Source organism: Sprattus sprattus, assembly GCF_963457725.1.
Source record: "Sprattus sprattus genome assembly, chromosome: 3".
Classification (NCBI taxonomy): Eukaryota; Metazoa; Chordata; class Actinopteri; order Clupeiformes; family Clupeidae; genus Sprattus; species Sprattus sprattus.
This window is the reverse complement of record NC_137922.1, coordinates 39,580-56,512: the sequence shown is the minus strand read 5'-3', so window position 1 is coordinate 56,512 and position 16,933 is coordinate 39,580. Positions and strand designations below refer to the sequence as shown.

General features: G+C 38.2%; 1 protein-coding gene across 1 annotated transcript; it reads right to left on the bottom strand.

The window, feature by feature from the left end:
* Positions 1 to 718: 718 nt before the first annotated feature.
* Positions 719 to 15,713, bottom strand: LOC308363100 (tetraspanin-8-like; the record flags this gene model as incomplete). Its single annotated transcript, XM_080835874.1, has 8 exons — positions 719 to 829; positions 1,053 to 1,136; positions 5,980 to 6,138; positions 6,266 to 6,343; positions 7,126 to 7,200; positions 13,072 to 13,179; positions 14,811 to 14,870; positions 15,654 to 15,713. The coding sequence occupies 8 exons, from the start codon at positions 15,711 to 15,713 to the stop codon at positions 719 to 721; spliced, it is 735 nt and encodes a 244-aa protein (XP_080692000.1).
* Between the last annotated feature and the right edge of the window lie 1,220 nt (positions 15,714 to 16,933).

The window sequence follows — 16,933 nt, the reverse complement described above, 5'->3', positions numbered from 1 at the left end:
ACTGGCTACAACTCCAAGATCACTCCTCCCATGCTGCACTCGGCCCACGATGTCCCTGTGCTTGAGTGCTGCCTTTGCCTGCTTGGTTGCTTCCAGTGGGGTCCACTTCGTCCCAGTAGCCAGGATTGGCCAGCTTGGGCTACAAATGGATCACTCAAATCCAATAGCATCATCTCCAGTCTAACTTTGGCACACTTATACTCCTCCTGCAGTGTAGTGAAGACTACTTGGTCTGTTTGTGTGTCTAAATATCAGTATCATTATCTGTCTATGAGCAAAATTAATATGGCGACAATGACAAAATTCTTCACAATGTTTTTATTAGGCAGATTCATCATTACATGCATTTCTGTGATTCAGAATACCCCTGTGAAACTAACATCCCCATCTACACCTCTCCATCTGGTGTATATAACTCCCCCAACGTCCCATCCCATAAGGATAAAATGACAAACATCTGAGACAAATAATCAAGATGAATGCTATGCACAACAATACTATAAAATATATATGGACTCTTCTGTCAAATTAGCATCATTATGGGAGATCTAGAAGCCTATTTTTTTGGGAAACAAAAAAATACATATTGTAGCATTTAAAGATGTGATAATGAAGATAAAAAAGTGATTATGAAAGGCTGACCATCAAACTAAATAAACTTTAATTTTGATTTCTCTTAGATGTAGTCTTGGAGACAAAAACAACTTTCCACCAAACGTCAGACAAAAGATTGAGAAAAGTTGGCACCATGGTACGGTGGAGGTCTGACGTCTTCATTGGTGCTCCCGATCTGCAAGATCATGACTATGGCCATGAATATCCCAATGAGCTGGAGATCAGAATGCAACAAGAAGTAACATTAGATCTCCCTGTCTTTACTTGTGCGGTTTCACTGTTCTGGGTCTTTAAAGGTATTTTCCCAAAATCTCATTGAAACTTTCAGTATTTAATAATCTACTTTCCCTTATTAGCAACTCAAGATAAACAACAAAATATGAGGTAAAGACAGGAATTAAATAATAAAATGCAATACAAAAATTCTTAATTCTTACCGCCACTATTGCCAATCCAAAGAATATCCCAACCACGATATCAATGATTGTATTTGCAATCCGCAACACGTAAGGAACACATGGCTTGAAATAAAGCAAATTAAATCAACAATGAAACTGGTGTTAAAATAGAATTTGCAGTACAAAAAAAGGGGCTGGGGTTACCGAGAATATGTTCGCTGAAACTCTGGGTCAAGTTGTTCTCATTTTTTTTATTTAACCATTATTCAACTTAATTAATTCATTTAAATTCTTTATTGCATTTCCTGTTATTGTATATGTAAAGCACATTTAGTTGCACATGTGTGTGAAATGTGCTATGTAAATACATTTGCCTTGCCTTGCCTTACAGTGCTCATACTCTACAGAGGTCACCAACCCATCGATCTCGGAGACCTTCCCTGTCGATCTCCCAAATTATTATTTTTAATTTTTTATTTTGAAAGTGTCTCCTGAAATGTTTTCTTACGGACTTCGGAACACCAACGTCAGAAAAGTTCTCCACCTGCTTTATACACACCTGAAAATGGGTTCTTATTGTTCTCAGCAGTGCTCCCCAGAATGAGGATCCTTAAATTAAACTTGCGTTCTCTGCACCTGGATTTTCAGACAGAAACGCCCCCCAGCTATTTAAATCCGAGGATGTCTTTAGAGTTGATTTGAACGTAATCACCAACGATTTCTCACAAATTCAGCCCTTCCCACTAAATGCCCCTTCTTAAGCAGCTTGCACACTGCCCCGACAAACGCCAACATTCTCCAACAAACGCCAACAAACACCAACAGTTGGGTCAGTGTGCGGCAGCAGTTTGTGTTTGTTGGTCATTGTCGGGTACTGTTGGAAGAGTTCAACATGTTCAGAAAGGTCTGGTAAAGTTGCAGAATGTCTGCCCAATGTAGAGAGATTTCCAACATTCTGACAGCTGGTTACCTTGAAAACTAGGCACAACTCGCATTCATAACATAATCGAGCTCTCTTGGATGTCGTAGTTATGTTGGTTATCGGCCAGTTTGTTAAAAACTATATCGTCTATTTATAGATTAACGTTATGTATTACAGTGGGGAAAATAAGTATTTGAACCCCTGGCGATTTCACAGGTTTGGCCACTTGCAAAGAAATGTGTGATCTATAATTGTAATGGTAGGTGTATATTAACAGTGAGAAACAGAATATCAACAAAAAAATCCAGAAAAATGCATTTTATAACATTTATGACTTTAATTGCATTTGATGCAAAAAATAAGTATTTGAACCCCCAAAACTGACTGACAAAAATGAGTAAGTACTTTGTGGAATAACCCTAATTGGCAAGCACAGACGTCAGACGTTTCTTATAGTTGGTCACCAGGTTTACAAACATCTCAGGAGGGATTTTGGTCCACTCCTCTTTCCAGATCCTCTCCAAATCTTTAAGGTTGTGTTTTCAATGGGAGGGAATGAGGGAATGAGGTTCAAGCCCAATATTCCACGTTACATGGCCCCATCCATAGTCCCCTTGATGCGGTGGAGTCGTCCTGTACCCTTGGCAGAGAAACAGCCCCAAAGCATAATGTTTCCACCTCCATGCTTGATGGTGGGTATGATGTACTCTTGGGGTCATATTCAGCATTCCCCCCCCTGTCCAACACGGCAAGTCGAGTTGATGCCAAAGAGCTTGATTTTGGTATCATCTGACCACATTCTGTCTCCCAATCCTCCCTAGAATCATTCAAGTGTGCAATGGTAAACTTCAGATGGCCCTGTACATGCGCTTCCTTGAGCAGGGGGACCTTGCGAGTGCTGCAGTACTTCAAAAAATTACGGCGTGGTGTGTTGCCAATGGTTTTCTTGGTGACTCTGGTCCCAGCTGCCTTGAGATCATTCACAAGCTCCCCCTGTGTAGTTCTGGGGTTATTCTGCACCTTTCGAATGATCACTGATTCCGCACGAGGGGATATCTTGCATGGAGCCCCAGACCTAGAGCGGGTGACAGTTGTTTGGTGTTGCTTCCATTTATGAATAAGCGCACCAATAGTTATCTGCTTCTCACCAAGCTGCTTGCCGGTGGTTTTGTAGCCCATTCCAGCCTTGTGCAGGTCTACAATCTTATCTCTGACGTCCTTGGACAGCTCTTTGGTCTTGCCCATGGTGGTGAGGTTGAAGGTGTGAAGTATAATTCTTTGGACAGGTTTCTTTTATACAGGTCACCAGTTTAGATTAGGTATAACTTGTTAGACCTAATGAGGACTAATCTGTGTGCTTTTTGGGCACATAACTGGCCATTGGGAGCCAGAATTCTTGCTGTTTGCTTGGGGGTTCAAATACTTATTTTTTGCATCAAATGCAAATAAAGTCATAAATCTTATAAAATGCAGTTTTCTGGATTTTTTTGTTGATATTCTGTTTCTCACTGTTAAAATACACCTACCATTAAAATTCTAGATCACACATTTCTTTGCAAGTGGCCAAACTTGCAAAGTCGGCAGGGGTTCAAATACTTATTTTCCCCACTGTAGCTTACCCAAACCAACGGTTTTCGAGACAGATATTTGTCTATTTTAACTTCTACGACTCATTTAACACTGCAACATGTTTCGAAATATTAATGTTAATGTATACGGTGACACGTTACATGAGTACGTTTGCGCTTATGTTAGTTATCGGCCGCACCTTTGTACCAATTATAGCATTGGTTTTCAAAATATTAATATGCACGCAGCCCGCTTTTACATACTGTCCTATAAAAAGTTTTGGCACCCTCTGAGGCTGCCTGATAATTTACTCTGTCATCACCCAAAAAAGATCACAGTGGTATATCATTCATTTTTTAGTAAACACTGAGGGCCTGATTTACTAACAAGGCGCACAATACCGCACTGTGTTTTTCCGCATTTTCCGTGGTATTTATCAAACAAGATCCGCGCTGGGCACTCTGTGCTTACTCCACCCTTTAGGGCCTGATTTACTAACATTGCGACCGCATCTTAATCTCCGCCTTTGCCAAAGCCCAATATACCGCACAGTGTTTTTCCGCATTTTCCGTGGTTTTTATCAAACCAGATCCGCGCTGGGCAATCATTATTTAGCGCACCGTTAAAAGACGGGAGAAATCGCCTTCAAGTTACTGCCACCATGGAGATTCGAGGAAGAGAAAATGAAGGTTCAGCGAAGAGGAGATAGATATATTGGTTCAGGTTCGCTCAATCACTGAACCTGATTAATGTGCGCGCTGTTATATTGTTGTTCTGCCCGCCATCACCTACAGCGAGATGTTTAAAAGAACACGATTATAAAGAATATGCTATTAGTGGCATTAATGCATGACCTGGACATTCATTGAATATGTGTGCTTTCTGTTTTGGTAAATGTGTTAGTGGATTGAAAGTGGGACTGTTTGGATGTGGGTGCAATCAATGGCTCCAATTACGTTCGGAATGTTTGCAATTTCAAAAAAAGTCCTGTTTGATGTCTCTAATTTCAGCTATGGCAGTCGGGAAATGTATTGACCAGTGCGCCGTAGCAATGTGTCGAGTACCTGGGTGTATATTTGGCTGAGTGAAGGCTGAGATATACCAACTGCTGATGCTATAACTGTTTGAAATGATCTGGATGCCAATATTTGCAATTATTTCTGTGCACTGTCTCTGTCTATGTCTTCGCCTTGTCAATACCTCAGTAGGCGCACTTAACTTCTCTCCTCCCATATATTAGCGCCACACGCCCACGTTGCTTATACCCTCTCATCTCGTTGCGGCACACACGCACAAAGCGTTAATATGCGCCTCTACTCAAATGCGCCTCCTTTGTAAATACCGTTTTATGTTTACACCCGCTATTTCACGCCTGAAATGGGCGCAATCCGGTTAGTAAATCAGGGCCTGAGTACTGGGGTGTTTTCCAGACAAAGATATTTAGTGTAGCAGTATTTAATTGTGTGAAATGAAATCAAATGTGAAAAATAGGCTGTGCAAATATTTAGGCAACCTAATAATTGTAATGATTTGAATACCTGTAACATTATCTTGTTAAGCCTTCAATTCCATACAAAGATGCATTTAATCATTAGAAAAACTATCTAAGGTAGCCCATTGCAAGATGGTTCTCCTCTGAAGAGGGGGCCTCAAAACAACTGTCAAATTATCTGAAAACAAAGATTGTTTAACATCATGGTTTAGGAAAATTGATGTGACCAAGAACACACTAAATGACTACATTTCAGTGCAACATAAAAACGAAAAATATTTGTTAACCGGCATTGGCATTTTCACAGATGAAATCACCAAATCTAAGTAGCCTACAGGAGCCAGCTTACTGACAGACACCTCACAGACTGCCTCAGACTGGCTGTCTGTGCTTATGAGCCGAACTACACATTTGACAGTGTTCTGTTGTAACTTCAGTTGATTCATAAAGCAGTCATATACAGCCTCCTCATTGCAAATGTGTTTTTTCTTGTTCATATTGTGTGCGGTTAACAAATATTTCCCTTTTTATGCTGCACTGAAGTAATTTAGTGTTTTCTTGGTCACATCAATTTGAAAGCTGGACCAAAGTGTTTAATTTCATTTAATTACAATTAGGCCAAATAAAAAGTTGTAAGTACAGTCTGGAGTCTGGACAGTCAATAGGTAGATCTTGCCTGTCACTTCCTCACCCCAGAGTTGTGTTTAAATTTCAAGGTGGCACGAAATCCACTCCATACAGTTACATGAAAAATCACCCATTCATCGTGGAATTGCAATCAAACTCCTCCAAGCCTGGGAGGGTTCCACTGTGTGTTAGAATTAAGACAATCTTACCTCTTTGTAGATCTCAGATGTCCAAACACCGAAAGCTGACTGGAAAATGTGAAAGAACGTAATATTTGATGGTTAAATGGAAATATTGTAATGCAAGTGTAATGCAATACACACAGGTTCCATTTAGCTTTTCTAATCTGACTGTACCTCACGGTACCTCTTACACACACTCAAACAGATCCATATATTTAAAGTCACCCCTACTCGTTGGCATGTTGGAGAGCCTTGATACATTGGTGGACAAGAGCAGGAGTCTGGCAAAATAGGGCCCCAGTCGGTGTAGTGATTTGTGCCACAGCATTCAAGCTGAAATATATACATAAATAAGTAAAGAAACATCCTATAGTATGACTTGTATAAGGCCTCTATTCTTTTAAGAGTTTATATAGACAATATCTTGGGTATCATAACAAGGAGAAAGGCAATTGCTTACCTTGTACATATTTTGAAGTTTTTCAAGCTGTATCTTGACCTGAGCAGTGCTGAGCTCTTCTTGTCCTTCTTTTATAATCTAAGATTAAGGAAAGTAATTGTTTAACTCTTAACCCTTAAAGCAGCAATGAGTAGTTCTGTTCCAAATCTAGCAAGCTTACTACCTAAAAGGCATGCAAAAATCTTGCATCCAACAACACCAAAAGCCTAGTTGGCACTAGCAGAAGCTTGCAAACGCACTTTTGTGTCTTTTGGCAGTATAGCTGGCAATGTCATGTTGTGTAAGCTTTTCTTCCGTTTTTGCAGTGTGTTCCAGCCCGGAACATTAAACTACATAGTGCATGTCCTAGATGGCTAGTGGGAGAGACACGGGTGTTTATCTATCCTTCACATGACCATATGCTATCAAAATGAATTTGAGGATGGTACCAAAACAAAATAAATGTAACACCATGTTTAAAAAAAAACGTCAAGTCGTTGCATAGTGTTTGTTTAACATTTTACCACATTTATAGATTTTACCCCCCATATACACACACACAAACACCCCTGCCAACAGTTTCAGATTAGCCGATAGTATGATTTAAATAGGGCAGGATACAAAATTTAGGAATTTACACATTCCACAGGCATATTGTATATTATTTTACATCAAATCAAATCAAAACGTATCTGTACGGCACATATTATACCGGGAGGTTAAACAAAGCACCTCACAGAAGGAAAAAACTAAAGAGACAGCTGCACATGTTGTACATGTTGACCATATTTCTTTTTATATAAATTTGTGACAGAACATTGATTTGTGTAAATTGAATGTACTAATGCATGCAATTGTACAACGGTATCACCAAAACTTACCACGGACCGTTGGCTTGCTACGTATGCACCAATACTCACACAGATGAGCATTCCAATGAACACAAGTCCACAAAACTGGAAAACAAAGACATGTTCATGGAGTAAACAAAACTACCGTATGCTTTGATATCTCACCCCATCTCGGAAGCATAGCAGTGTCGGGCCTGGTTAGTACTTGAATGGGAGACCGCCTGGGAATGGCCCATCTCCCCCCAAGTCCCTATAGCTCATCCTGGGATGAAGATCTAAACTCTCTGGGGATCTCTCGATAGTTGACTGTGGTACAGGAGGTAGAGGAATCGGAATTTGTTTGCTTGATCATTGGACTGATTACCTGTTTACTGAACCCCTTCTTTCCCTTCTCCCTGCGGATGTGTTTATCTGTTCTCCGGATGGATTGCCTCTACTGAACCCTGTCTTCGCCCTCTCCTTGTCGGAATTGTTTGCCTGTACCGAACCCTGCTAGTAAAAGCTGTCATTTGGTACGGACCCTTCTTACTGGGTCGTGCTATTAAGTCCTTCTGTCCGTCACAACACCATTCATTACTCTATGTTAAATTTGATTTGTTTAACAAAAATATCCTGATTCACGTAATTCCACACAGGTAGCTTCCTCTAGTGGTCACAAACGGAAATACATTTGAAACAATTCAGATTCCCACTGAATTATAATGAATTATAATTCATTAGTGTGCTTGCCCGAAGGGAAGCACACTATTGTTCTTCATAATTTTCTTTATTCCGCCCGTTTTTCTTGCATCGAATCAGGCCTTGCCCGTTCGAGGTACAGACGCCGTTCAAACACCGAAACGTCCGGCCCGATCCGGTGCAACCTGCTATATCTTTTCGTGGCGGTTCTCCTTGCCACTCCTTTTTTATTCCTCTTTTTCATCACCTTTTTTCCCCATAGACTTGCATGGCAGAACTCTGTGGATTATGACATCATAATGGGGTCATTAAAACTAGCTTGCACCTGTGCTTCACTGACACCTGCGCCAAGGCTCCTCTAGTCTCTGTCCCTCTCCATTCAACTGTATAACTAGGAATATTAATTTACGAGCACATGGCTCTACAGTGGGCTCTACAGTGCGAGTATTTCACTCGCATATGCGCCTAAAAATAGGTACGTGCGCAATATTGTGAAGTAGAGCTAGAAATGGCTTTGCTAGCTCCCATACTTTCACGTTAGCCTCGGTAAACGTTTAGCTAGCTAACGTTAGCTAACTATGAGGTAGCATATCCTAGCTAAGTTATACTAGCTATCGGTAGCTAACTAGTAAACTCATTGCAGTAGGGACTATAGGACAGGCTACGCACAACATTAATCAAGCAAAAATGAATATGTGACTGCACTGTAAAAAAACTGCCATCGTTTTTACAGGAAAATTCTGGCAGCTGAGTTGCCAGAGCAATCCTGTAAAGAATACATCCACCTGTAAATCTCTTTACAGTGCAGCATGTACATTTAACATTTTAAACCTGTATATTCAACATTGGATTTTTGCAGTATTTACGTCACTGTTATGTTATATTGGACAAGTTTGTTCAGTAAATGTAACATTTTAAGCCTGTATATTCAACATTGAATTTTAGCTATATTTACATCACTGCTATGCTACACTGTAAAACAAATCCTGTTGTTTTTATTGGAAAAAACTGGCAGCTGTGGTTGCCAGAATAATTCAGTAAATAATACTGCAAAATCTTAACCATCTTCACAGAGCAATATTTATCTTTAACAGTTTATAATGTATAATATTACATTGTAAACCAGTACATTTAACATTGGATTTATGCTGGTTTTGCATGACCATTATGCTATAAAACCAGCTATTTCAGTAAAATGTACATTCAGTTGATGTCTATTGTACATCAAATCTCCTTCAATTTCACTGAGAAATACCAAGCAAAACAACATTATTTAACTGCTTCAGTCTCATTATAACACTATTATTCTACTGTTTTTTCATGCAGATCCCCTTAAAAGTTCTTTATAAAATAAGATATTTTAATGTATTAATAACAGTTGGGAACAGGGCCTTAACTGAAGGGTGCAGCAGGTGTGGTTAAACCTGGGCCCGCAGTTCTTGGGGGCCCATAGACATTATGTCTAAATAGATGGCATCACCCTCTTATAATGCATCTGACAGCAGTCAATGACTCCAGTTTCAGCAGCATGAAGACAGGGAAGTCCTGGTAATACATTATAGGGAGTGTGTAATGCTAGCTAGAGACTTGAAAAGGTAAACGTATCTACATCATGGTAGGTATTATTTTTGGTAAAAAAAAGTAACAATCTATAACAAAATGATATGCTTATCTTACATACTCTATAGAAACTATTAAAAGAAGATTCAATGAAATGAACAAGTTCTTATAGTCTTTGGTATTTTGTCATTTAAAGATTTGCAATTAATTCTGGGTAATATGTATGCTGTTGTCCGGTGAAGAGACAATAAGATATAGCTAGTTTAGGCGCAAAATCTGAACGTCAAGACCGACATGATGACTGTACACAGCAGGCCTGCAAGCCGAAACGATGCCTTTCAAACATTAAAGTGGTGATGCATTATTGCTTTTTCAATGGACAGGATAGCCAGACCATTCAGCCTTTCCTGCTCCTCAGGTAGGTCTTAATGAGTTTCAATTTGGAAAAGGGTCGCTCTGCTGTTGCCACTGTCAGCATCTTGGCAAATTGAGAGACTAGCCATATCGTACCGTCTCGTCACATGAACAAACATACATTTTACCAAGCAATAATTGCAAATCTAAAAATGACAAAAATACCCAAGAAAATAATAACTTTTTCATTTCATTGAATGTTTTTTTTTTTAAGTTTCTATGGTGTATGTAAGTTACGCATATCATTTCTTTTATAGATTCTTACTATTTTCCCCACAAATAATACCCACCATGATCGAGAAAACTTTGCCTTTTCAACGCATTATATAACATTTGCCACCTTTCAAAATATAATATCAGTTCTTCACTGGACACAACTGTGTTTGAGTGGTGGAAACTGGAATTGAGAGACTTCTGACAGACACAGTTTATGGGGGGAAGGTTAAGCGCCCCTAAGTGCCACTGCTGCACCCCCTTCAATTAAGGCCCTGGTCCAAACTGTTATTAATGCATTTGAATACATTATATTATAAAGAACTTTATAGGGGAATCTACATTGAAAATTAGTTGAATAACAGTGTTATAATGAGACTTAAGCATTTCTCAGTGAAATCAAATGGGATTTCATGTACTCTATAGACAACAACTGGATGTACATTTCACTGAAATAATTGGTTTTATAGCATAACGATTATGCAAAATCAGGATTAATCCAATGTTAAATTTACTGGTTTACAATGTTATGTTCTGTGAAGACTTTTACACGGTTTGGCCATATTTTTTACAGAATTATTCTGGCAACTCAGCTGCCAGATTTTTCCTGTAAAAACAACAACAAAGAAATACTTTAAAATTAACAGTTGTATTTCGTTTAGTATTTTAACACCACCATGTTGTAATTCAAACTGCATTGCATTGCTTCTTGTAATACAGTTTTTCATCCTGAAAATTACAGCCATATGTCGTTTCTAAAAAGAAATATGCATAATCTTACTTTAAAATTAACATTTATATTTCGTTAAGTATTTTAACACCACCAGGTTGTAATTTAAACCGCATTGCATTGTTTCTTGTATTACAGTTTTTCTTCGTGTAAATAACATTTCTATAAAGAAATATGCATATACGGTATCTTACTTTAAAATTAACAGTTATATTCCGTTTAGTATTGTACCAAAAAATGTTGTGAAATAAGCAATACTCTATTGTATTTCTATTTACAGTTTTTTGAAGTCACGATTTTACGCCATTCCACTGTGAATTTTAAGGTCATTTTTTACAGTGGTTTGAATAGCCTTGTCTATTTGGGCAATTCGTTAGCCTTGGTAAACGTTTAGCTAGCTAACGTTAGCTAACTATGAGGTAGCATTATCCTAGCTAAGTTATTATAGTTTGTCTATTTGGGCAATTGTTATTATCATTGACACCACTTTCAACTGTCAAAACTATCCGTCTAGCTAAATCTGTTGGTTATGACATTTCACAGCATTTCATATGGAGGATATGTGGTTGATTTAACTCTAAGGCCAGCTAGGCATAGTAGCCTAGTTGTATTGTGCCTAGGGTGACCAGACGTCCTGGTTTTGAGTTGCGTGTCCCGCGTCCCGACAAAAACCTGTCGGGACGCTAATATGTCCCGGTTTACACCAACCACTATGAAATCGTCTCGGTTGTCAGCGATTGCATAGCCGATGTGGTCTTATTATAGCCTGATCATTAACTAAATCCATGTAGAAATACTAATAAAGCAAGCAACCAGCGTATGATTTGAACATATGTCAGTCAATCATAGTGGTCGGCGTCTGCAACCTGTGCAACCAGCATTACAATGTATTTGTTTCTGCCTATTAACGTCTCTTCAAGACAGCCAGGATTATAGCCATGGAGTTTAGCTCAAAGTAAACGGTGCAAGGAGTGAAATTGTAAGTAGGCTACAGGTAGTTACAGAATGTGGCTGTATCTGTTATCTGTAGTTGTTAACGATTGTAACCTGCTCAAATGTAGGTTTACTTGAGGTAAATGTAAATATTGGAATGTAGTGGGCTATGGTAACACTAAGCCAGCTAGCTATTTTGCTAGCAAATTCGAAATACAAGAAATAACTATCGACATCTCTCTATTCTTTGCATTAATATATTTCTCTAGTATTTCGAAACAATAATATCAGTCCCTACCTATAGAATGTTGTTGTTTATAATCAGTTATTAATGCTAGTGAATCTTAATTTGACATAATTTAAGTGAATGCATTGGGTGCCTTCCATTTCAGCCCATTATACAATATTTATCATTGATAATGAAGATTTATTTCAAATGGGCACCCCAAAAAAATTGCCATCACATCATTTGAATTTTCCAAATCTAGACGTGATATTCTCATATATTTGAATGACAATTCTGTTAATCAAGTATTGCCTTAAATTATTATTTACATTGATTTAATTGGAATTCAGCTGTAGGCATGAGATCTGTATCTTGGAGACTAATTGCATCCACAATTACTGCAAGCTAGACTACTATGCAGTAGACACAACACAGGAGGTCCCTGGGCCTGAGAAGGGAAGGGAAGGACTTTAATGTGGCTATAATATGGAATTTTAAAGGTGCCTAAAACTAGACTAAATTGTAATGAGTTTTCAGTCAGTGGAGCCAAAATATAGTTGATATATGGTTGAGCTTGGTTGCTTGCTAAAATATATTGGTTGAAAACAGAAAGATGTATTCAGTGTCACTGCAGATGGTTACACTGGAAGGCTGGCAGATTCATCCTACAACCTGCATTCAACGTTGTACTGAACACAGAAAACACAGTACTATACAGATTTTGTTCTCAGATATCAGTCTGTGAGGCCCCTCAACAACATATGCGCACAACATATGCTTGATGGCCGCAACAGAGCAAGCACACTCTCGCAGTTCGTTCACGAAACGCATTCTAGTTATTATTATATTTGTTATAATGAACTCATGTTGCGCATGTTTTCATGTCCAATTACCACAGTAGTGACTCATTAATAAATGGTAATGTATTTTACTGTTTACAATAAGGCTCCCTTTTGCCAGTTACAAATGGAAGTAACTCATTAATAAATGGTTATGTATTTTACACTTTACAATAAGGCTCCCTTTTGCCAGTTATAAATGTTAGTAACTCATTAGTAAGATTAATGAGTAATAAGCAGTAACTTGATATTGCAAATACTGAGCCTGCATCAATGACTTTGCTATAACCAGTTTATAATTGTATAAGGGTAATCTTATCGTAAAGTGGTACCCTGTTGTTTATAACTGTTGTTTGATTGAAATATTAATATAATGTTCCTACCACTTTCAGGACAGATGTCTTCTGCTGTTTTGCACCCAACACCCCAACAGAGGACATTACAGCGATAGCTCCACCTAAAAGGTAAACCAGCCATACACCGTTCCCACCCTGGTAAAGAAAAAACATAAGAACAAAAACATTGTTGGCTTTTTCATGTTGATATACAGTGCCCTCCACAATAAATGGCACCCTTAGTGAATGTGACCAAAACAGGCTATGAAAAAATATGTCTTTGCTGTTTAGCCTCTTTGTCTTTCACTCAAAATATTTACAAAAATCTTACCTTTTCATTGAAGTAAAATTATTAAAAGAATTTTTTTTTTTTACATTAAATAAATATTATTCTCCTAAACAGGTGTGCCACAAATATTGGCACCCCCTAATTGAATGTTTTGAGCAGCCTTCCTTTGCCAAGATAACAGCTCTGAGTTTTCTTCTATAATGCGTGATGAGGTTGGTAAACATATGGCACGAGATCTGAGACCATTCCTACCTACAGTATCTCTCCAGATCCTTCAGATTTTGAGATCAACACTTGTAAATTCGGCTTCAACTCTTCCCACAGATTTTCTATGGGGTTAAGGACGGGGGACTGTGATGGCCATGGCAAATCCTTTATTCTGCTGTCGGTGAACCCATTTTGTGTTGATTTTGAGGTGTGCTTCGGATCAGAAAAACAGCCCCACAACACCAAAGATCCACCACCATACTTCACATCGGGTATGAGGTGCTTTTCTGTATGGCTGTGATTCTGTCAACGTCAAACCCACCTTTGATGTTTGTTGCCAGAAAAGCTTTATTTTGGTCTCATCTGACCATATAACTCAATAATAAAAGTCTGACTTACATTTGACAAACTGTAGGCACTTTAGTTTGTTGTTGATTGACAGCAGAGGCTTTTTTCTGGCAACCCTCCAAAACAACTTGTGGTGATGTAGGTGGCGTCTGATGGTAGTTCTGGAGACTTTCTGACCCCAGAACTCAACTAACCCCTGCAATTCTCCAGCTCTGATCCGGGGAGATTCTTTTGCCAGTCGAACCATCCTCCTCACGGTGCCTGGGGCCAATTTACAGACAGGTCCTCTTCCAGGCTGATTCCTTACATCTCCTGACGCTTTGAACTCTTTAACTATTGCCCTGATTGTGGAAATGGGTATTTCCAACTGTTTAGATATTTTCTTATATCCCTATATCCGGGTTACAGCAGCTCAATTTTTTGTTGCACTTCGACACTGTGTTATTTTGTCTTTCCCATCTTGATGACTGACTAAGGGTATTTGGCCAGTGTCACCTCATATGTATACCCCTATGAAGCAGGAAGTTATGGTTGACCACTTAAGAGTTCCTTATCAAACAGGTGAATTCAAAAAGATAAAACATGATTGGTCATATACTTCAGTTACATTTTAATTATAAGATTTTCTAGGGGTGCCAATAATTGTGGCACCCATGTTTTGGAGAATTTTTTTTATGTAATGTCAAAAAAAGAAAAAAATTCAATCATTTTACTTCAATCATAGCGTAAGATTTTTGTGAATATTTTGAGTGAAAGACCAAGAGGATAAACAGCAAAGATATATTTTTTCATAGCCTGTTTTGGTCACATTCACTAAGGGTGCCACTAATTGTGGAGGGCACTGTATTGACATTAAGGTAATCCTAAACTGCCAGACCTTCAATTGTAAAAAATATCCATACTGATGACAGTTTGTATACTGATGATATTTAAAAACCTTTACCTGTAATGTAGCTGTGGAGCTTAAAAGCTTAGCGAGAACAATAAGCAAAAAACCTACGATCTGAAATTGAAAAAAGGAAAATATGAAACAATAAAGAAAAAGTTTATCAGAGTATACTTTGTGACAATACCATTGAGGTGAACAAACAAAGGACAGTATATGGCACTAGGCAAGCCAAAATCTTTATTTTCTTTAAAATATATAAACAGCCCTACCATGACACTATTCAATAATATATTATAAGGTGTCTCAAGCAGCCTTTAATAATTAGAAAACATGCTCCTTTTATCTTTCTTTATTCTGGCGGCTAACTCCATTTTTAGCATAGGCACAAATGCACTTAAAGCAGCAGTAGGGAGTTTTTGGTCTATAACTAGTGAGCTAATAAAAAGGCATGACAACATGCAAACCTTGCCAACACCAACAACAGTGTAGCTGAACATTTATTTGAAGATGATACCAAAACTATTTGCCCGTAAAAACATACAGTACCTCGCCAAGTGACACATTCCTGCACACTGTTGCTTTAATGTGGCCCTTAAATCTGTTAAAGACTAAGGGCTTCAATTTGTATAGTGCCATTCATGGCAACATTCATAACACCTTCTTATATGTAGTTGCTAGATTAGAAGACATTTCACAGACTGTACACATACTGCTTATGTGTGACAGAACTAGAACTCAGAAATGCACAAAACCCCACAGAAACTAAAACTTTCATCCAGCAGTTCAAGTAGTACACTCGACAGATAGACTATTCTTTGACTGAACCAGGTGTATAATTAATTTGCAGACGCATAACACTTTTATATAACATTGGATAGATATAAAACAGCACCTTACCCCAAAAAGTGTGTTAAAGCCAATAAACAGCCATTTCAAACACACGTTGACATGGCCCATTGTGAGAGATGACAAAAAGGGATATGGCAGAGCTTCTGTCTTATACTGGTATGCTGCTTCAGGATGTTTAACTGACTCTCAGGTGGTTCTTCTGCAAATGCAGCTTGTTGCAGCAGTCACTGCTATTTGAGAGGAACTTGTCAAGAGTTTTTTTTGGTCTCGAATGGAACTATTGCTTACCATGGTTTTAGGGTTAGGGTTAGGGCTAACCCAGAGACATTCATTTTGGCTTTAGCATATCATAGAAAGGGAGTGAAGTGCTGAATCCTTACATATTTCCAAATGCCATTCCTGGTGCCTCTGTACTATAGCATATAAGCCTACGAGATGATTATAAAGAGATGACTAAGCCTCTATTCATACTCTTCATGCTTTCCCTCTCTGACTATACATATACAGTATATACAGTATATATATTAAATACTTACATGTAACAGTGTGTACATAACAAAAACCACACACAACTCATAGATACATGTGGGAAATATGGATTTATAAGCTCAAGCTAGAAATATTGATATGTTGAGGAAAAATGGTGATATATGCGATTAAATAAATAAATATAAATCACGAAATATAATGTGCCAGTATTTATTTGCAATATCAAAAAAGTGTCTTGCTGTCCATTCTATCTAAATAATAGTGTTCAATTGAATTAAAACATTTAAACAAATTGCAAACGCATTCGTAAGAACTATCAAAGACTGTTAAAATAAGTTTGCATTTAATTTAAATGAGTTCAAATCAATTTAAATTAGCTAAATGAAGTTGATCCGACCCGACCAAGTCACCCCAGGAGATTTTGAACTTGATAGCAGTTAAACATGCACTTTTTAGGCATTTTGAGATGGACCGGAACACAGAAATGCCTTGTTTACTGAGGCCAGCATGGTTGTTTCGAAGCTGTTCACTTATATCAAAGAAACCCAAGGAGGCCAATATCTGTTTCCAACATAAGACATTCGGGCTCATAGCAATAGAACAATTTGATTGGCTGGTCACAATAGACACAGAGGGTTTTTGTGTGTGAGCGAGAGAGAGAGATAAAGAGCTTCTTCACGCTTCACACAGTTCTTTCCTGTTAAGATTTTAAACGCACCCCACTGGTGCATAGGGTCCCTCCATGTATGTGTTTGATGCAACAGAAAGAGCCAAATACATTTTTTTTGTCAACAGCACAAAGAACGTTATGTTATTGCTCTGTGTGGTATTGTTATTGC